Source organism: Moschus berezovskii, chromosome 1 (assembly GCF_049115385.1).
Source record: "Moschus berezovskii isolate FMDL1 chromosome 1, NW_MosBer_1.0, whole genome shotgun sequence".
Taxonomy (NCBI): domain Eukaryota; kingdom Metazoa; phylum Chordata; class Mammalia; order Artiodactyla; family Moschidae; genus Moschus; species Moschus berezovskii.
The window spans coordinates 105,520,768-105,542,166 of NC_142460.1; the positions used below are offsets into that span (position 1 = coordinate 105,520,768).

At 42.1% G+C, this 21,399-nt stretch overlaps 1 protein-coding gene across 2 annotated transcripts in view; it reads left to right on the forward strand.

The window, feature by feature from the left end:
* KLHL6 (kelch like family member 6) overlaps positions 1-21,399 on the forward strand; it is a 121,980-nt gene that overhangs the window by 19,795 nt on the left and 80,786 nt on the right. For both annotated transcript variants that reach the window (XM_055409590.2, XM_088838741.1), the window contains one exon: positions 895-1,024. In XM_055409590.2, coding sequence (XP_055265565.1) covers positions 1,003-1,024 — 22 coding nt within the window. In that variant the 5' untranslated portion in view covers positions 895-1,002. The remainder of the gene's footprint in view (positions 1-894; positions 1,025-21,399) is intronic.

A 21,399-nucleotide genomic window follows, 5' to 3' on the forward strand; every position in this document is an offset into this window, starting at 1 on the left:
AACGTCTAAAGATGAAAATATAGTAAATGAGATTTGTTGTTGTTCAGTCGCTCAGTCGTATTTGACTCTGTGACCCCATGGACGGCAGCACTCCAGGCTTCCCTGTCCTTCACTATCTCTCAGAGTTTACTCATACTCATGTCCATTGAATCGATGATGCCATTCAACCATCTAATCTTCTGTCACCCCCTGTCCTGCCCTCAATTGTTCCTGGCATCAGAGTCCTTTCCAGTGAGTCAACTCTTGGCATCAGGTGGTCAAAGTATTGGAGCTTTAATATCAGTCCTTCCAATGAATATTCAGGGTTAGTTCTGGACTTCCCTGGTGGCTCAGACGGTAAAGCATCTGCCTGCAAGGTGGGAGACCTGGGTTGAATCCCTGGGTTGGGAAGATCTCCTGGAGAAGAAAATGGCAACCCACTCCAATATTCTTGCCTAGAAAATCCCATAGACAGAGGATCCTGGTAGGCTACAGTCCATGCAGTCGCAAAGAGTCGGATACGACTGAGTGACTTCACTTTCACTTTTTCTTTAGGATTGACAGTTTGTCCTTGCAGTCTACAGAAAAGATATTGCAGAAGAAAAATATATCAGTGAAACTGAAGCCGTAGCAATTCAAATTCAAAATGAGGCACAGAGAGAAAAAACAAATTTATCAGATTGCATAAAATAAAAAGTTTTTTAATGAGATTTAACCAATTCAGTTGCTTATATCTTCAGGCTCCAATTCCAATCCCTGGTCAAGAACTATGACATGCCTCACAGCCAAAAAAGCAAAAACAGAAAACAGAAGCAATATTGTAGCAAATTCAATCAAGACTTGAAAAATGGTGCACATCAGAAAAATCAGTCTCCAATTCTAATTCTAGTTTTCTTGTTACTTCCACCACTGCAGTTATTTCTTCCACTGAAATCTTGAATCACCTAAGGTCATCCATGAGGACTGGAATCAACTTCTTCCGAACTCCTGTTAACCTGTTTGACCTCTTCCCATGCATCATGGATGTTCTTAAACACAGAGAATGGTGAGAATCCTTTCCAGATGGTTTTTAATTACTTTGCCTAGATTCATCAGAAGAATCACTATCTATGGCAGCTATAGCCTTATAAAATGTTACTTGCTTTCTGGCTGTTTTGTTACAATGTTATTTTTTCCTCTCTTGCTATCTTCCTCTGTGAATTGATGATCATAATGGTGTGCTTTGATTCTCTTTTCTTTATATTTTGGGTGTCTACTGTAGGTTTTTGATTTGTGGTTATCATAAGGGTTACAGAAAAGTGATATATCAGTTCAGTTCAGTTGCTCAGTCATGTCCTACTCTTTGCAACCCCATGGACTGCAGCACGCCGGGCTTCTCTGTCCATCACCAACTCCCAGAACCTGCTCAAACTCATGTCCATCGAGTCGGTGATGCCATCCAACCATCTCATCCTCTGTCATCTCCTTTTTCTCCCACATTCAATCTTTCCCAGCATCAGGGTATTTTCCAATGAGTCAGTTCTTCGCATCAGGTGGCCAAAGTATTGGCGTTTTAGCTTCAGCATCAGTCCTTCCAATGAATATTCAGGACTGATTGCCCTTAGAATGGACTAGTTGGATCTTCTTGCACTCCAAGGGACTCTCATGAGTCATCTCCAACACCACAGTTCAAAAGCATCAATTGTTCTGTACTAGCTTTCTTTATAGTCCAACTCTCACATCCATTCGTGACTACTGGAAAAACCATAGCTCTGATTAGACAGACTTTTGTTGGCAAAGCAATATCTCTGCTTTTTAATATGCTGCCTAGGTTGGTCATAACTTTTCTTCCAGAGCAAGCGTCTTTTAATTTCATGGCTGCAGTCACCATCTGCAGTGACTTTGGAGCCCAAAAAATAGAGTCTGTCACTGTTTCCATTGTTTCCCCATCTATTTGCCATGAAATGATGGGACCAGATGCCATGATCTGAATTTCCTGAATGTTGAACTTGAAGCCAACTTTTTCAGTCTCCTCTTTCACTTTCATCAAGAGGCTCTTCAGTTCTTCTTCGCTTTCTCCCATAAAGGTGGTGTCATCTGCACATCTGAGGTTATTGATATTTCTCCTGGCAACCTTGATTCCAGCTTGTGCTTCATCCAGCCCGGCATTTTGCATGATGTACTCTGCATATAAGTTAAATAAGCAGGGTGACAATATACAGTCCTGACATAACTTCTTTCCCAATTTGGAAACAGTCTGTTGTTCCACATACAGTTCTAACTGTTGCTTCTTGACCTGCATACAGATTTCTCTGGAGGCAGGTCAGGTGGTCTGGTATTCCCATCTCTTTCGGAATTTTCCACAGTTTGTTGTGATCCCCACAGTCAAAGGCTTTGGCATAGTCAATAAAGCAGATGTTTTGCTGGAACTCTCTTGGCTTTTTCTATAATCCAGCGGATGTTAGCAATTTGACCTCTGCTGCTTCTGCCTTTTCTAAATCCAGCTTGAACATCTGGAAGTTCATGGTTCATGTACTGTTGAAACCTGGGTGGAGGGTTTTGAGCATTACTTTGCTGGCATGTGAGATAAGTGCAATTGTGTGGTAGTTTGAACATTCTTTGGCATTCCCTTTCTTTGGGATTGGAATGAAAACTGACCTTTTCCAGTCCTGTGGCCACTGCTGAGTTTTCCAAATTTGCTGGCATATTGAGTGCAGCACTTTCACAGGATTGTCTTTCAGGATTTGAAGTAGCTCAACTGGAATACCATCACCTCCACTAGCCTTGTTCATAGTGATGCTTACTAAGGCCCACCTGACTTCATATTCCAGGATGTCTGACTCTAGGTGAGTGATTACACTATCGTGATTATCTGGGTCGTGAAGATCTTTTTTGTATAGTTCTTCTGTGTATTCTTGCCACCTCTTCTTAATATCTTCTTCTTCTCTTAGCATTTCTGTCCTTTATTGTGCCCATCTTTGCATGAAATATTCCCTTGGTATCTCTAATTTTCTTGAAGAGATCTCTAGTCTCTCCCTTTCTATTATTTTCTTCTATTTCTTTGCACTTATCACTGAGGAAGGCTTTCTTATCTCTTCTTGCCATTCTTGGGAACTTTGCACTCAAATGGGTATATCTTTCCATTTCTCCTTTGCCTTTAGCTTCTCTTGTTTTCTCAGCTATTTGTAAGGCCTCCTCAGACAACCATTTTGCCTTTTTGCATTTATTTTTCTTGGGGATGGTCTTGATCCCTACCTCCTGTACAATGTCACGAACCTTCATCCATAGTTCTTCAGGCACTCTATCAGATCTAATCCTTTGAATCTATTTGTCACTTCTACTGTATAATTGTAAGGGATTTGATTTAGGTCAAACATGAATGGTCTAGTGGATTTCCCTACTTTCTTCAATTTAAGTCTGAATTTGGCAATAAGGAGTTCATGATCTGAGCCATAGTCAGCTCCTGATCTTATTTTTACTGACTGTATAGAGCTTCTCCATCCTTGGCTGCGAAGAATATAATCAGTCTGATTTTGGTATTGACCATCTAGTGATGTCCATGTGTAGAGCTGTCTATTGTATTGCTGGAAGAGGGTGTTTGCTATGACCAGTGCATTCTCTTGGCAAAGCTAATAGCCTTTGACCTGCTTCATTTTGTACTCCAAGGCCAAATTTGCCCATAACTCCAGGTATCTGGAGGTATATATTATATATATATATAGTCCATTTTAAGCTGATAACAACTTAACTTTAATCATATATTAAAACTCTATCATTTTGCTCTCCCCCACATTTTATGTTTTTAATATATCTATTAATAAATAGATAACTTTATTAACAAAGAAATGAAAAATGTTTATCAGAGGAGGCCTTTAAAAAGAAGAGAAGCGAAAAACTAAGGAGAAAAGGAAAGATATTCCCATTTGAATGCAGAGTTCCAAAGAATAGCAAGGAGAGATAAGAAAGCCTTCCTCAGCGATCAATGGAAAGAAATAGAAGAAGAAAACAGAACGGGAAAGACTAGAGATCTCTTCAAGAAAATTAGAGATACCAGGGAAACATTTCATGCAAAGATGGGCTCAATGAAGGACAGAAATGGTATGGACCTAACAGAAGAAGAAGATATTAAGAAGTGGTAGCAAGAACACACAGAAGAACTGTACCAAAAAGATCTTCACAACCCAGATAATCACGATGGTGTGATCACTCACCTAGAGCCAGACATCCTGGAATGTGAAGTCAAGTGGGCCGTAGAAAGCATCACTACGAACAAAGCTAGTGGAGGTGATGGAATTACAGTTGAGCAATTTAAATCCTGAAAGACAATCCTGTGAAAGTGCTGCACTCAATATGCCAGCAAATTTGGAAAACTCAGCAGTGGCCACAGGACTGGAAAAGGTCAGTTTTCATTCCAATCCCAAAGAAAGGCAATGCCAAAGAATGCTCAAACTACCGCACAATTGCACGCATCTCACACACTAGTTTCAGTTCAGTTCAGTTCAGTTCAGTCGCTCAGTCGTGTCCAACTCTTTGCGACCCCATGAATCACAGCACACCAGGCCTCCCTGTCCATCACCAACTCCCGGAGTTCACTCAAAATCATGTCCATCGAGTCGGTGATGCCATCCAGCCATCTCATTCTCGGTCATCCCCATCTCCTCCCACCCCCAATCCTTCCCAGCATCAGACTCTTTTCCAGTGAGTCAACTCGTCGCATGAGGTGGCCAAAGTATTGGAGTTTCAGCTTTAGCATCAGTCCTTCCAATGAACACCCAGGATTGATCTCCTTTAGAATGGACTGGTTGGATCTCCTCGCAGTCCAAGGGACTCTCAAGAGTCTTCTCCAGCACCACAGTTCAAAAGCATCAATTCTTCGGCGATCAGCTTTCTTGCTTAAAATTCTCCAAGCCAGGCTTCAGCATAACGTTAACCGTGAACTTCTAGGTGTTCAAGCTGGTTTTAGAAAAGGCAGAGGAACCAGAGATCAAATTGCCAACATCCACTAGATCATTGAAAAAGCAAGAAAGTTCCAGAAATACATCTATTTCTGCTTTATTGACTATGCCAAAGCCTTTGACTGTGTGGATCACAATAAACTGTGGAAAATTCTGAAAGAGATGGGAATACCAGACCACCTGACCTGTCTCTTGAGAAACCTATATGCAGGTCAGGAAGCAACAGTTAGAACTGGACATGGAACAACAGACTGGTTCCAAATAGGAAAAGGAGTACGTCAAGGCTGTATATTGTCACCGTGCTTATTTGACTTATATGCAAAATACATCATGAGAATGCTGGACTGGAGGAAGCACAAGCTGGAATCAAGATTGTTGAGAGAAATATCAATAACCTCAGATATGCAGATGATACCACACTTATGGCAGAAAGCGAAGAGGAACTAAAAAGCCTCTTGATGAAAGTGGAGAGTGAAAAAGTTGGCTTGAAGCTCAACATTCAGAAAATTCAGATCATGGCATCTGGTCCCATCACTTCATGGGAAATAGATGGGGAAACAGAGTCAGACTCTATTTTTTGGGCTCCACAGTCACCGCCAATGGTGATTGGAGCCGTGAAATTAAAAGACGCTTGCTTTGGAAGAAAAGCTCTGATCAACCTAGACAGCATATTAAAAGGCAGAGACATTACTTTGCCAACTAAGGTCCATCTAGTCAAGGCTGTGGTTATTCCAGTAGTCATATATGGATGTGAGAGTTGGACTATAAAGAAAGCTGAGCGCCGAAGAATTGATGCTTTTGAACTGTGGTGTTGGAGAAGGCTCTTGAGAGTCCCTTGGACTGCACGGAGATCCAACCAGTCCATCCGAAAGACAATAAGTCCTGAATATTCATTGGAGGGACTGATGCTGAAGCTGAAACTCCAATACTTTGGCCGACTGATGCGAAGAACTGACTCATTGGAAAAGACCCTGATGCTGGGAAAGATTGAATATGGGAGAAGGGGATGACAGAGGATGAGATGGTTGGATGGTATCACCGACTTGATGGACATGAGTTTGAGCAGGCTCTAGTAGTTGGTGATGGACAGTGAAGCCTGGTGTGCTGCAGTCCACGGTGTCGCAAAGTTTCGGACATGACTGAGCGACTGAACTGAACTGATTAACAAATTATTAGAGCTATGGTTATTTTAAAATACATTTTCCTCTAACTTTATATTAGAGTTAAGTTATTAACACATCACCATGTTCTAATATTAGAGTGTTCTGAATTTGATAGTATACTTACCTTTACCAGTGTGTTGTTTATTTTCATGTTAGTAATAGCATTCTTTCAATTTGAAGAATTCCTTTCTGCATTTCTTGTAAGGCAGTTCTTCCTTGTCTGGGAAAGTCTTTTTCTCTTCTTCATTTTTTAAAAGCTTTTTTTGATGTGGACCATTTTTAAAGCCTTCATTGAATTTGTTACTGTTTGATACTGTTTCTGTTTTTGTTTTCTCGGCTGTGAGGCATGTCTCAGCTCCTGACCAGGGATGGAACCCACACCTCCAGCAGTAGAAGGTAAAAATCTTAACTACTGGACCACCAGGTGATTCTGAAAGACATCTTTGACAGTAAAGTATTGGTTGGCAGTATTTTTTCTTGCAGTACTTTGAATATGCCATCTCATTCTCTCCTTGCGTTCAAGGTTTCTGCTGAGAAATCCACTGGTTAGTCTTATGGGAGTTTCCGTGTATGCGAGGATTCTTTTTCTCTTGCTGCTTTATAAAATTTTTTAAAAAATCTTTGAATTAAAAATGTTTTATTACAATATATCTTCAATAATATCTTTTTGAGTTGAACTGTTTTGGGGATCTCTTATTTTTATGAATTTGGATGGCTAAATCTCTCCCCAGATTTAGTACATTCTCTGTTATTATTTAAATAGGCTTTCCTCTCCTTTCTCCTTCTCTTCTCCTCTGTGGCTCTAATAATGCCTAGAGTATTATCTTAATGGTGTTCTATAGGTCTCCTAAACTTTTTTGTTCGTTTATCCTTGTTCTCCACTGGATAATTTCAAATGACCCATCTTCTATGCACAGGTTTTTCTGCTTGATCCAGTCTGCTGTTGATGATCTCTAATGTGTTTTGTTTCATTCATTGTATTCTTCATTGCTAGAATTTTTACTTTTTTTTTTTTTTATTATTTCTGTCTCTGTTAAACTTCTCATTTTGTGCATCTGTTGTTTTCCTGATATTGAATTGTGTTTCTGTGTTTCCTTGTAGTTCACTGAGCTTCCTTAAAACAACTATTTTGAATTCTTTATTGGGCAAATCATAGTTCTCCAACTCCTGGGGGTCAGTTACCGGAAAATTATTATAATCCTTTGGTAGTGTAATGTTTCCTTGATTTTTCATGTACATTTAAGTCTTGCATTTCTATCTTTGCATTTGAAGAAGCAGTCACCTTTTTCCATTCTTGCTGACTGGCTTGAGAGAGAATTAGAAGTATTTTCTGTCAGCCTTGTTAGGGATTCTGACACTTTTTCAGACCTTTTCTATGGATATTTCTACAGCACCTATTCTTGTTTCCTCTTAGTAGTGTTAATTCTTAAGACTGTATGCAAAACTAGGCTGGACGGTGACAGCTTTCTGTTTGTTTCCCCTAGAGTGGTGCTTAGGGCTTCCCTGGTGGCTCAACTGGTAAACGATCTGTCTGCAATTCAGGAGACCAGTTAGATCCTTGATTTGGCATATCCCCTCTTGATGAAAGTGAAAGAGGAGAGTGAAAAAGTTGGCTTCAAGTTCAACATTCGGAAAACTAAGATCAGAACATCCGGTCCCATCACTTCAAGGCAAATAGATGGGGAAACAATGGAAACAGTGACAGACTCTATTTTGGGGGCTCCAAAGTCACTGCAGATGGTGACTGCAGCCATGAAATTAAAAGACACTTACTCCTTGGAAGAAAAGTTATGACCAACCTTGACAGCATATGAAAAAGCAGAGACATTACTTTGCCAACAAAGGTCCATCTAGTCAAGGCTGTGGTTTTTCCAGTAGTCATTTATGGATGTGAGAGTTGGACTATAAAGAAAGCTGAGCTTTCAAAGAATTGATGCTTTTGAACTGAGGTGTTGACTCTTGAGAGTCCCTTGGACTGCAAGGAGATCCAATCAGTCCATCTTAAAGGCAATCAGTTCTGAGTATTCATTGGAAGGACTGATGTTGAAGCTGAAACTCCAATACTTTGGCCGCCTGATGCAAAGAACTGACTCATTAGAAAAGACCCTGATACTGGGAAAGATTGAAGGCGGGAGGAGAAGGGGATGGCAGAGGATGAGATGGTTGGATGGCATCACCGACTCAATGGACATGAGTTTGAGCAGGCTCTGGGAGTTGGTGATGGACAGTGAAGCCTGATGTGCTGCAGTCTATGGGGTCGCAATGAGTTGGACATGACTGAGCGACTGAACTGAACTTACTGAACTGGAGAAAGGAATGGCAGCCCACTCCAGGATTCTTGCCTGGAGAATCCCATGGACAGAGGAGCCTGGTGGGCTACAGTCCTTGGGATTGCAAAGAGACATGACTGAGCGACTAAGCACACGAAGTGGTGTTTGCTTTCTCCCAATCCAGAAGTGCTGGGCCAGCTTTCTGCATGTGCTCACTAGCTGTCTGCAAAGGCTCACTCTCCCTACCCACCATAATGCACAGAGGGAGCCAGTCATGGGGTAGGGTATGTGCAAGTGAGGCAGTGGGGGTTCCTCTGGGCCATTTGGGGGATCTACAGGTGAGGCATTCCTGACAGCTCATGGAAAGGCTTCCTGATAGAGTTCATGACACAGTTAATTGGACCTCTATCCCTTTGATGCCCACCAAGAGCTCTATTTGCTGGTGTACCAGCCACTTTCTGCCCCAAAGTCATGCAGCACTCTTCAGTGTTCTAGATGGAGTAAGAAAGAAGTGGATCTCTTTGGCAGCATCTCCTACTCATTGGTAAAGAATCTGCCTGCCAATGCAGACACCACAGAAGATGCAAGTTTGATCCCTGGGTCAGGAAGATCCCTTGGAGAAGGAAATAGTAACCCACTCCAGTATTCTTGCCAGGATAATTCCATGGACAGAGGAGCCTGGTGGGCTATAGTCCATGGAGTCACAAAGAGTTGAACAGGACTGAACGACTGAGCACGCATGCATACACAGCTGGGGAAGATGGGTACTTACACACTCTCTTTCTCCTGTGGGAGAAATAGGCTGAGTAGGTCTCTGTTAGCTCCAAGTTGTGGTGCCTTGCAGGGAGGGATGACACAGGTAAAGTAAAATTGTTCCCTCTTGCTGTCTTCAATGTGTCCAACTTTAGATTTTTTCCCCCCAAGTGTGTGCTATTACTTTTCCATTAGACTCCTTGGCCTCCACAAAGGCACTCTTGCCCATGTGTGATTGTCAGAATCAGTTACCTTTAGGGGAAAGATGACAGAAAATTCTTTTTCACCATTTTGATGATGTCACTCTGTGTGTTCTGGTCAGAAACATTTTGAAGCATTATTCAAACTCCGTAAGTGCTTTACATATCAAAGAGACAGAGATCAGTCCCAAGAACTCAGCAGCTTAGCCTGTTCCTGTGGCCAGTCTGTCTTTGCTTTAGTAGGCCCTGAGGGCTTCATTGTCATTTTAGAGAAAATTTAATTCAGAGTTCCAGAAACTCATGTAAACCTGCATAAACTAAACAAACACACAAATCTACAGGAATACTTTAGAGAATCTAATGAAAGAGAGCCTGTGAAGTAACAGATTAGGTGTTGGGAAGCCACCAGAAAGCTGTCTTTCCCTCTACCTCTCTTTTTGAAGTTCCATGGTCTTTTATTTCTGTTCTGAGAGTGGACTTCATTCTCTTCTTTCCTTTGCTTCTTTGTCTGCTTGGTGTCCCATCGATCCTCTTAAATACCCATAAAGCCTGACTAGAATGGCTATATATTAATACAATTTCAAATTTCCGTAAGAGAAAATCTGATTGGTCCAGCTTGGCTTGGAGTCTAGTCTTAGACCAATCAAATGTCAAAAAAGTGAAATCAACAAGAACATGTCTGTGGAAATTGTCCTCATGAGAGAGGGCAGTTCTGAGGAGAATCCCCAAAGGATTCTCCAACAACCATGTATTGTTGCTGTTCATTGCAAGGACTCATCATCCAGAGAAAGATCATCACAAAAGTACTTAATTAACAACTGCTTTATTCTAAAAAAAGATATGAGGTGGCTAAATCTTAAAGTATGCACAGGTGCAAATTTTAATAAAATAAACCAGGCAAGGAAATTAATTTAGCACTAAAAGGCTTTACTCTAAATCATTAGAAATTTCAAATGTGACTTAAATTATTGTTCTAAGTGGGAAATCTCATTCCTAATGATTACAGATTTTATGAGTTTAGAAAGTATTTGACTGTTTGGAGAAAGTAAGTATTAGGCTGGTCAGTTTTTCTTAAATACAGTATATATTTCAGCCAAAATTGCATTAGTAAGAAAATGGGAAAACAAGGACCAGTAAATTAATTTGAATTCAATCAACAAAGGAAGCTGATTTTAGATATTTAACATATTTTGGTCAATTGTAGTATTTTGTTTTTCCAGTAGTCTCGTATGGATGTGTGAGTTGGACTATAAAGAAAGCTGAGCACCGAAGAATTGATGCTTTTGAACTGTGGTGTTGAAGAAGACTCTTGAGAGTCCCTTGGACTGCAAGGAGATCCAAACAGTCCATCCTAAAGGAGAACAGTTCTGGATGTTCATTGGAGGGACTGATGTTGAAGCTGAAACTCCAGTACTTTGGCCTGATGCAGAGAGCTGACTCATTTGAAAAGACCCTGATGCTGGGAAAGGTTGAGGGCAGGAGGAGAAGGGGATGACAGAGGATGAGACGGTTGGATGGCATCACCAACTCGATGGACATGGGTTTGGGTGGACTCCGGGAGTTGGTGATGGACAGGGAGGCCTGACATGCTGTGGTTCATGGGGTCGCTAAGAGTCGGACACGACTGAGCGACTGAACTGAACTGAATGTTTTGTTAACGAATTGTTGAAATTTCATAAGGAAATGAAACTCAGTTGCCTGGCTTTTACCAGGTGTTTCTGTGCAAGTGTAGATAATCATACCTCATGGCATGGGTATTATACATTTTTAGGCTACACATCTTGTTTTACTGCTAAATGAGTAGGGGAAGTGAAATGTGGAACAAATTATTGCTCTGGACAGGAAGCAATAGAAAGGCAAATCAACGTTGTTCTTGACTTGGTCCTTTGCACTGTAATTATATTTTTACTGGAAATGCTTTACAGTAATGCCTTTTTGGATCACCATTTAGTTATTCAGGACATTCACAGTCAGATATAGCTCAAGCCCCAAATGGGACTGAATTTTTCTCTTCCCCTGGGAAAGACCCTGTACTCTTAAGTTAATTTTCATGTGGCTTCAATAGCCTAGGAAGGGGACAGTGCTGCTGATTTGGATACCAGGCTTTCTCCCTTGGAGGAGACGGGCCATATGTTCCAACAGGCATGAGTGTGTGTCCTTTCATGCAATTGTAATTGGAAAGTAAAAAGTTAAGGAGGGAGTGAAAGGTGAAAGTGTTTGTTGCTTCAGTTGTGACCTCACGGACTGTAGCCTGCCAGGCTCCTCTGTCCATGGCATTCTCCAGGCAAGAATACTGGAGTGGGTAGCCCTTCCCTTCTCCAGGAGATCTTCCCAACCCAGGGATTGAGCCTGGGACCTCCTGCATTGCAGGCAGATTCTTTACCATCTGAGTCACCAGTGAAACCCCTAAGGAAAGAGGGTATTTAGTAACAACGAACTTCATTAAGTTGAGCTGCTTGCAGCCCTGGGTGAGGGAGGGCTTAGGGGTAGGCTCAGGTTGGAGGATAAGCAATTAACTATAAACTGGGTTCTTGAGTAGTCTGTGTTTCTTTGTGAAGGGGAGTAAAATTTTGTAACCTTGGAATCTCCTTGGGAAGAACCTCAAGAAAATGAAAAGCTGAACTCTGGCCAGCCTTTCTTGAGCAGAGGTTGTCTGAGAGAGACCAGCCTTGCTGAGACCAGTTATTACTTTTACTCCAGACAAATAAAAAGCTCAGAGATGGCTGGAGGGATTCCACTAATGGACCACTAGGGAGGGAACATGCAAGCAGTTGTAGTCAGACAGTGGAAATAATACTGTGACAACTGGGGCCCTTCTTTGTGGGGGCATCAGCAAGATAAGGGAGGGACTCCAGGAGAGACTGTGCACTTGAAGTGAGGTGGCAAGAAGATGCTTGTACTCACAGCTCTGCCTTCTCCTCTTTCTATCGGATAATTCCCATCAGTAGTTGTCACACACACAAACTGGCTATTGTGTCTCCCATCTTTAGAAGAGCCTTCCCTAGATTCCTCTTCCCCCTCTAGCTGTTAGACCATTTCTCTGCCTCTCTTCCCAGAAAAATATCTCAAAAGAATCACCTATGCTCTGCCTCCAGTTCTTCACCTCCCTTAAGCCTACTTTGTATCTTCAAGCTTCTTTTGGCATTAAAATAACAGAGAACTCTGAATCAACTGTGTAAACTAAAATGGTGATTTATGAGTTTAAATAACAAGAACCCCACTGGAAGAGTGGGGTCCGGGTTTGGACTCTGGCTCTGCTTCATGGCAGGTATCTTGGTTTTGTCCTTCTCTTTGGCGTTAGCTTTATCCTCAGGCTTTTACCACGGTGATTTCCACAGCTAAATGTCCCATGTAGAAATTACAATGTGTGTTCTCAGTTGTTTCAGTCTTGTCTGACTCTTTGCGACCCCATGAACTGTAGCCTGCCAGGCTCCTCTGTCTGTGGAATTATCCCAGCAAGGATACTGAAGTGGGTTGTCATTTCCTCCTTCAAGAGATGGCAATAGCCAATGTAAGAGATGAGCTGCCCTCTCCTTCTGGCTCTTCTTAAGAAAAAAGAGACCTGTAAGAAATCTTCCAACAGACTTCCCCTGACATCTTGGCTAGAATTGTATGACAAGTACATTCCTAAATGAATCATTGCCAGAGGAAAATAGATTGTAGTAGTTAGTTTGAACCAATCATATTTGCAATGCAGCTGGCCTCAGCGGTTTTGTTTGCAAGGAAGAAGGGGAGAACAAGTTCTGGGGAAGTATCTAGCATGTCAATTTAACTTTTGTCCCCAACACTACACTGAAATGGAGCTTCACAAGGCCACAGCTTCAGTGAGCATTTTTGTCTTCATCTTTTCCACCTTTTAGCAACATGTGACTACTTGGGTATACTTCACTTCTGCCATGTCGTATTCTCCTGGTTTTATGTTTTCCTTTGGTTGCTCTTTCTCAGTTTTCTGCATATATAGGATTGAAAAACAGGACTTGTCCTATTTTGTCTTTGACTTTGTCTTCCCTACACGATCTTAGAAAATGATTCAAGGAGATAATTAGCCAGGACTTGAAAAGGATAAGCCAAGAGTGGGTTTTATGTTGCTTGGTTGATTACATCCAGCTTATGAAAAAGTTTGGACGATACCAAAGTGCATAAGAAATTGGAGAGAAAATTACTTTAGATAGATGTGCAGAATAAGTTTTCCCCACAGTATGGAAGCAGTGAGACGGCTTGTCTTCCAGCTGATAGGGGCAGGATGGAGAGACAAAATCGGTGATTAAATAGTCAATTCCACTAGGGGATTATAAGTAGAAAAATATAGCAGACCCCTGTATGTTAATGATTGCTCAAGAAAGCAGGTTTGCTTAACCACAAAACCAAGCAGGCTTGCTTAGCAACAAAACCATGCAACAGAAGCACAGGATGTGGCCCAAAACAATAAAAAAATGGTGGCATGAGACATACATTGTGCCCAGTGAGCCCAGTAAGATAGTGATCCCTAGGACATGCTCTCTGCACACATAAAAACAATACATGGACCTAACTTGACCACACAGAGACAAGAAAACTCCCCTGTTCAACCTGGAGAAGAGTTAATGATGAAAACATGATACCTACTCAAAAAAGACAAAGAAGGCCTTCTCCCCCTTCCCAATTTTCCTTTGATCATAAAACTGTAGCCCACAAAGTTCTTCAGTTTAGTTCAGTTGCTCAGTCGTGTCTGACTTTTTGCGACCCCGTGAACTGCAGCACGTCAGGCCGCCCTGTCCATCACCAACTCCCGGAGTCCACCCAAATACATGTCCATCAAGTTGGTGATGCCATCCAACCATCTCATCCTCTGTCATCTCCTTCTCCTCCTGCCCTCAATCTTTCCCAGCATCAGGGTCTTTTCAAAAGAGTCAGCTCTTCATATCAGGTGGCCAAAGTGTTGGAGTTTCAGCTTCAACATCAGTCCTTCCAATGAATATTCAGGCCTGATTTCCTTTAGGATGTACTGGTTGGATCTCCTTGCAGACCAAGGGACTCTCAAGAGTCTTCTTCAACACCACAGTTCAAAAGCATCAGTTCTTCAGTGCTCAGCTTTCTTTATAGTCCAACTCTCACATCCATACATGACTACTGGAGAAACCATAGCCTTGACTAGATGGACCTTTGTTGGCAAAGTAATGTCTCCGCTTTTTAATATGCTATCTAGGTTGGTCATAACTTTCCTTCCAAGGAGTAAACATCTTTTAATTTCATGGCTGCAGTCACCATCTGCAGTGATTTTGGAGCCCCCCAAAATAAAGTCAGAAACTGTTTCCAGTGTTTTCCAATCTATTTGCCATGAAATGATGGGACCGGATGACATGATCTTAGTTTTCTGAATGTTGAGCTTTAAGCCAACTTTTTCACTCTCCTCTTTCACTTTCATCAAGAGGCTCTTTAGTTCTTCTTCACTTTCTGCCATAAGGGTGGTGTCATCTGCATATCTGAAGTTATTGACATTTCTCCCGGCAATCTTGATTTCAGCTTATGCTTCATCCAGCCCAGCGTTTCTCATGATGTACTCTGCATATAAGTTAAATAAGCAGGGTGACAACATACAGCCTTGACATACTCCTTTTCCTATTTGGAGCCAGTCTGTTGTTCCTTGTCCAGTTATAACTGTTGCTTCCTGACCAGCATACAGGTTTCTCAAGAGACAGGTCAGGTGGTCTGGTATTACCATCTCTTTCAGAATTTTCCACAGTTTATTGTGATCCACACAGTCAAAGGCTTTGGCATAGTCAATAAAGCAGAAATAGATGTTTTTCTGGAACTCATTTGCTTTTTCGATGATCCAGTGGATGTTGGCAATTTATCTCTAGTTCCTCTGCCTTTTCTAAAACCAACTTGAACATCTGGAAGTTCATGGTTCACGTTATGCTGAAGCCTGGCTTGAAGAATTTTAAGCATTACTTTACTAGCGTGTGAGATGAGTGCAATGGTGTGGTAGTTTGAGCATTCTTTGGCATTGCCTTTCTTTGGGATTGGAATGAAAACTGACCTTTTCCAGTCCTGTGGCCACTGCTGAGTTTTCCAAATTTGCTGGCCTATTGAGTGCAGCACTTTCATAGTATCATCTTTCAGAATTTGAAATAGCTCAACTGGAATTCCATCACCTCCAAATAGAGGAAAACAATAGAATGGGAAAGACTAGAGATCTCTTCAAGAAAATTAGAGCTACCAAGGGAACATTTCATGCAAAGATGGGCTCATAAAGGACAGAAATGGTAGGGACCTAACAGAAGCAGAAGATATTAAGAAGAGGTGGCAAGAATATACAGAAGAACTGTACAAAAAAGATCTTCACGACCCAGATAATCACGAAGGTGCGATCACTCACCTAGAGCCAGACATCCTGGAATGTGCAGTCAAGTGGGCCTTAGGAAGCATCACTATGAACAAAGCTAGTGGAGGGAATGGAATTCCAGTTGAACTATTTAAAATCCTGAAAGACGATGCTGTGAAAGTGCTGCACTCAATAGGCTTGGGGTGCAACATTTCTCACTCACCTGCTTATAAGCTTCATGAGCATCCTATTCTAATAAATCACTTCTTATCTACCACTTTGCTCTCACTGAATTCTTCTCTGCACTGAGACAGAAAGAACTATGATACCAGAGCTCTTAGGAGCCCCCCTGAAGTGACACCAATCAGTTTCACTGCCAGCTTAGTGAAAGGGGCTTTACCGGGGAGTACCTAAAAAATGGGGCACAGAGGACTGGAGTCTGACTGTGGCTGGTAACTCCTCTGATGACAAAGAGATGTTGTGTTGGAGATGGCTATTCTCCCAGAGTTTTGGGCAAATGAGGTCTTGAGTGCTTCCCATGGACCTGACGTGGTACACACGAAGAGAACAGGCATGGAGTTTTCTTAGTCCTGCCCAAGAGGGCTCCCTGGAGAAAAACAAACCACAAACAAACCCTGGAGATAGACTTCTGAATTCCTAGGTGGTGAGGGAAGAATTTTAAGTGATCTGTCCTAGCAGATGCATTTACCTCCAGCAAGAGGACTGCCATTGAAAGATTTCCTGAGAGTGTGGAGTCTCTAAAAAACCCCATAAATAGTCCCGTGGGAAAAAGAATAATCTTTAAATACCTGCCAAACCCAGGTAGTTTTTTTTAGTTCATAACTAGACTAGTCAAGTAAGATTTTTCCTGACTTTCTACCTTTTCTTCCCTCCCCACTCTGCTTTACCTCGAGGAACCAGAAGCAGCCTAGTGAGGGGGAAGAGGACTGCATGTTTTAGGGGAGAGAAATAACCAGCCATCTATACCCTCCTCTCCCATTCGAGGCAGCCAGCTTGGAGCTTGCCTAAGGGACAGAAGCTTCAACTCTTCAAGAATTTAGAAGATCTGGCTATTCTTTGGGCCATTAATATTACTTACTGGAATTAGACTCGGTGTATGTCTGTGGCCAAAGGTGACTGGATGGCTTTTTATTGCTTAAGAACATCTACAAACACCACAAATTGCCCTTGATTTTATTCAAGGAGCAGGAAACAGCTAGTTCAACCAAGGGAATGGTTTAAATGCGTTCTGGAGAAAAGGAATAAAATGTTTTTCTGATTATTTCAAGTATATCCATCTTCCTCAGTGTATTCAAAACTGGCTTTTTCCTCTTCTATCCAACCTCTAAATGAGGTTATACCCCAAACCTGACCTGGGTCTTCCTTCCTTCTTTACCTACATTTTCTTGATATACTCTCCCTTTCCATTTTATGATTTTGACCTGCTTTATGCCAATGACTTCCAAATGTGTACCTTCAGTTCAAACATTTTCTCTGAACTCCAGAATATGAATCCAGTTGGTACTGGCAATGTACCTCATTGCCAATCTAACAGGCGTTTTGGTGGTGGTGGTTTAGTTGTTAAGTTGTATCTGACACTTGCAATCCCATGAACTATAGTCCACCAGGTTCTTCTGTCCATAGAATTTCCCAGGCAAGAATCCTGGAGTGGGTTGCCATTTCCTTCTCCAGGGGATCTTCCTGACCCAGGAATCAAACCCATGCCTCCTTCATTGCAGGCAGATTCTTTACCACTGAGCCACCACATAAGCCCCTAATAGGCATCTTAATATGCCCCAAATTTTCTCATCTCTACTATTTGTTTTTCTCCAGTTCTTTCCTATAGTAATAAAAAGCACCCCCTTTCAACCAGTCACCTAAACCTAAAATCTAAGAGGAATTTTGGGTTTTTCCCTTTCCTGGTCCCTTACTTTCAATGCATAGCCAAGTCTTGTCACTTCTACCTGAAGAACATAGCTTCAGTCCATCCTCTTCTTTCTATCTCTGTCACCTCCTACTCCAAGGTGCCATCAGCTTTTCCTGGGCTACTGCCCTCTTCCATCTGGCCTCCCTCCTTCCACTGTTCCCATGTTTAGTCTGTTTTCTACATCACCAGAGTGACTTTTAAACATTGAAATCTAATCATGTCAATGCTCTCCTTAAATCTTCTATTATTTTCCTATTTCACATAAAATAAAATTCAAATGCCTAACCATCACATACAAAAGCCTTTGTAATCTAGTCCCTGTTTCATCTTAAGTTCATATGATCCATTCTCTTCCACTCATTATGCTGCAACCACCTTTTCTTGAATGACCTAGTCTCTTGCTTATCTCAAGGACTTTGCACTTTCTGTTCTTTCTGCTTGGAATGCTCCTTTCAATTCAGTTCAGTTGCTCAGTCATGTCTGACTCTTTGTGACCCCTTGGATTGCAGCATGCCAGGCTTCCCTGTCAATCACAAACTCCCAGAACTTGCTCAAACTCATGTACATTGAGTTGGTGATGCCATCCAACCATCTCATCCTCTTTCGTCCCCTTCTCCTCTTTACTGACTCTGATAAGACTGCCTTCTTCTCAACCTTCAGGTCTCTGCTCTGATATCACCTCCTTGAGAAGGCTTTTCCTGAGAAAGCTTTCTGAAGTAGCTCCTCCTGAGAACTCTGTTACTCTTCATCTGATTGCCTTATTTCTTTTATCCATAGCCCTTATCATAAATTTAAATAATCTTATTACTTCTTTGTTGACTTCTTTTGTTTTGTTTTTCTATTACAAAAATGTAAATTATTGGGTAAATATTGATATCCAACATATTATTAGTGTATGTTAAGACTTGGTAGCACCTGTAATCCATGCTGGAAAGAAAAGAAAACCTAATTCCAGGGGATAGGAGGTCACCAAGAAGCAGTAGGGTGGTAAGGCGGCAGGCTGAATCATGACTTAAGAGATTAAGTTGAAATAGGGGAATGGCAATCTAGGTCAGGTCAGTTCCTTGGTAGACAAATAGAAAACAATTTTCAACAGGCCATGAGACTATGTTAATTATCTTATCATGTCAATTTGATTTCTTCAAAGACTCTCTTTTTCTAGCCCTTCACGAATAGTATCTTAAATATCCCCTCAAGCAATGGTTTGTCATGAGAGATGAAAAGACTGGATATAAATGTGGGTGGTAGGTAGTCGTGTTTTCTACCATATGGATAAAGAAGTGAAAAGAGCCAGTCTCAGAAAAATAGTAAGTTAGATGTTAAAAGAAGAAACTGTCTACTGGTTCATTCCCTGCCCTAGGAAAATCTAGGTTTCCTGGTCATGAGTTCAAAGTGATCTCCCTGTAATAATTTCTTTTCTTATGCTTGTATCAATTTGAGTTGGGTTTTGTTATGTGAAATAACAGAAGACCTATTATTTTTTCACTTAAAAAATTTGTTATATTTGTCCCAAGTGGGTGTGTGCTCAGTTGTCCAGTTGTGTCTGACTCTTTGCGAGCCTGTGGACTGTAGACCACCAGGTTCTTCTGTCCATGGAATTTTCCAGGCAAGAATACTGGAGTGGGTTGCCATTTCCTACCCCAGGGTATCTTCCTGACCCAGGGATCAAACCCGCATCTCCTATGTCTCCTGCATTAGCAAGTGGATACTTTACCACTGCACCACCTGGGAATCCCATCCCAAGTGGGTACCATATTTTAATAAATATAGTTATTACAAATGTTTATAAACACTTCTGTAAATGGATTACTGAAGAGCTATCATGCTCATTCCTTGAAATAACTTCTCAAAGTATCCTGCATGTACAACTCTTATGAACATCTTTATTATGTTGTTTTTAAACACTTCTTCTAATGCATTACAGAACACCTTTCACATCCATTTCCTGAAATAACACTCTTGTCAAAGTAGCTGCAGAACATGGGAGAGTCCTATCTAATACAGCGTGTGACACAGTGTTTGGTACATAGCAGCAGCTCTCTGACAAGGGAGATCACATTATCATTGCTGTTGCTGTAAGTGCCAGTCCATGAAAATCATACCCCCAGCCTCTTTGGAAACTCAGTGGTTAATGTAGTCCTCAGACATATTGGTTTGGGGTAGGTGATAAATCCTGGCCTTAAATTCAATCCTTGATACTGGTTCTACTTACAAAATTCACCTGTTCCTACTTCTTGCTCTCCTATTCATTCATTCATCCGTCCATTCAATATCCCTTCAACTAGGCATATATATATCCATTCAACTAGGAAAAAAAGAGTTTCCTGTTAGTAAAATCATCTGAAAACAGGACACAGGGATTCTTCAGGCTCCTCTAAGCAACCTGCAGTAGAAGAGAGAATGGATCTGGTGTTGGCTTCCTATGAAGGAAGACTTGTTAGATCCCTGCCTCAGTCTTCTCACTGTTGACAGCGCTTACACGGACCATTCCTGTATGTCTGCAGCTAGCGGGTATTTTACAGGCCTGAGCAGATCCATGTCCTTTCTGACCCTGCCTGACCTCACACCAGCTTCCTGGCCCTTCTGCCTTTAGCCTAACTTAATTACCTTGTAACAGCTGCTGCCTCATTCCCTGGTGCTGCCTGAAATTGGGTCTGACTTCTAGCTGGCTTCATGCTTGCAGGGATCCAAAGGGTTGGAAGAAAATTTATGCATGTCTTTGTGGGGGCATTTTCCCTGATAGCATGACCTCTTTGAGTTGCAGAGTATCTTTTTCATAACCCTTGCCATGCGCAATGGCGTTTTCTGCTATCTGAGCTCACCATTGCCAGAGAGAGTTGGAGACACAGTACACATCACAGAAGGAATGTGTCCTTGGATGTGAATCACTTTCATCAGGCAGAGAACCAAAACACTACTCATTCTGCCTCTCCTGAGACTCACATCCATGGAAGCACAGATTGCAGGGAGAAATTAAGCAGCTGCATTCATTTGCTAGAAAAATGCCCCAGCAAAGGCATTGGGCAAGGAGTGGCCCCAGGACTGTGCATGCCGCTGCAGCTGTCATCACTCAGCCTACGGGGCTGAGGCCTTTTATCAGGGCTTTGTCAGCAGACTTGGTGTGAAGTGTTGCTGGGGGCTGCCAGGGGGTGGGACAAGGGAACCAGGGAGAAGCAAGTGCTCTCGGGCCTGGGACTGTGGGTTCCTGCTGGCCTGATGCCATTCTCAGGACAGGAGAATGTTCTCTTTACAAGAGAGGGGCCAGGGCTCGGGGATCCCAGGTGGGTCAGAGATGGGAGAGCTGTTTGCTTGAAGCAGTCTGAGGTCATGTGGCCAGGGCGGAGGATCAAAACCATCCCCCAAACAAGCAGCTTCATTGGAATGGAATAAAGTTTGAAAACGGATCGAGGAGACTGGTGCAAAAGGAAGGATGTGAACAGCAAGTTTAGGTTGAAGTCTCCCTTCCCTGTAGGGCTCGTGTGATTCTGGGGGTGGGTGTGAGGCCTTCAGGTAGTTGTACAGGGTGCATGAATGGAAGGCTGAGTCTGGAATATGCCTGCTCTCTGCTTTTGATGTGTGAGCAGGGATGGCCGAGGATTAGAGAAAACAGCAAAATGACTGTTGCCCAAAGAAGCCACAAGAACAAACAAGGCTAGTCCTTTGCCTTGTGTAGTCCATCGAATGTCCAGGTTGCCAGGAGCCACTGAGGGGCCATACTAGGAGGCCAGATCTTGGGCCCTGGCCCAACCAAGGTTTTAAACTAAACTCTTTCTGTCTGTAAACCTAGATAGCTAGCACTCTAAACCAGTAGGGGTAAACCACCTGCTGATTTGTAATCTGGGGGGTTTAGTCTAAGCTTGGAAAAGTTG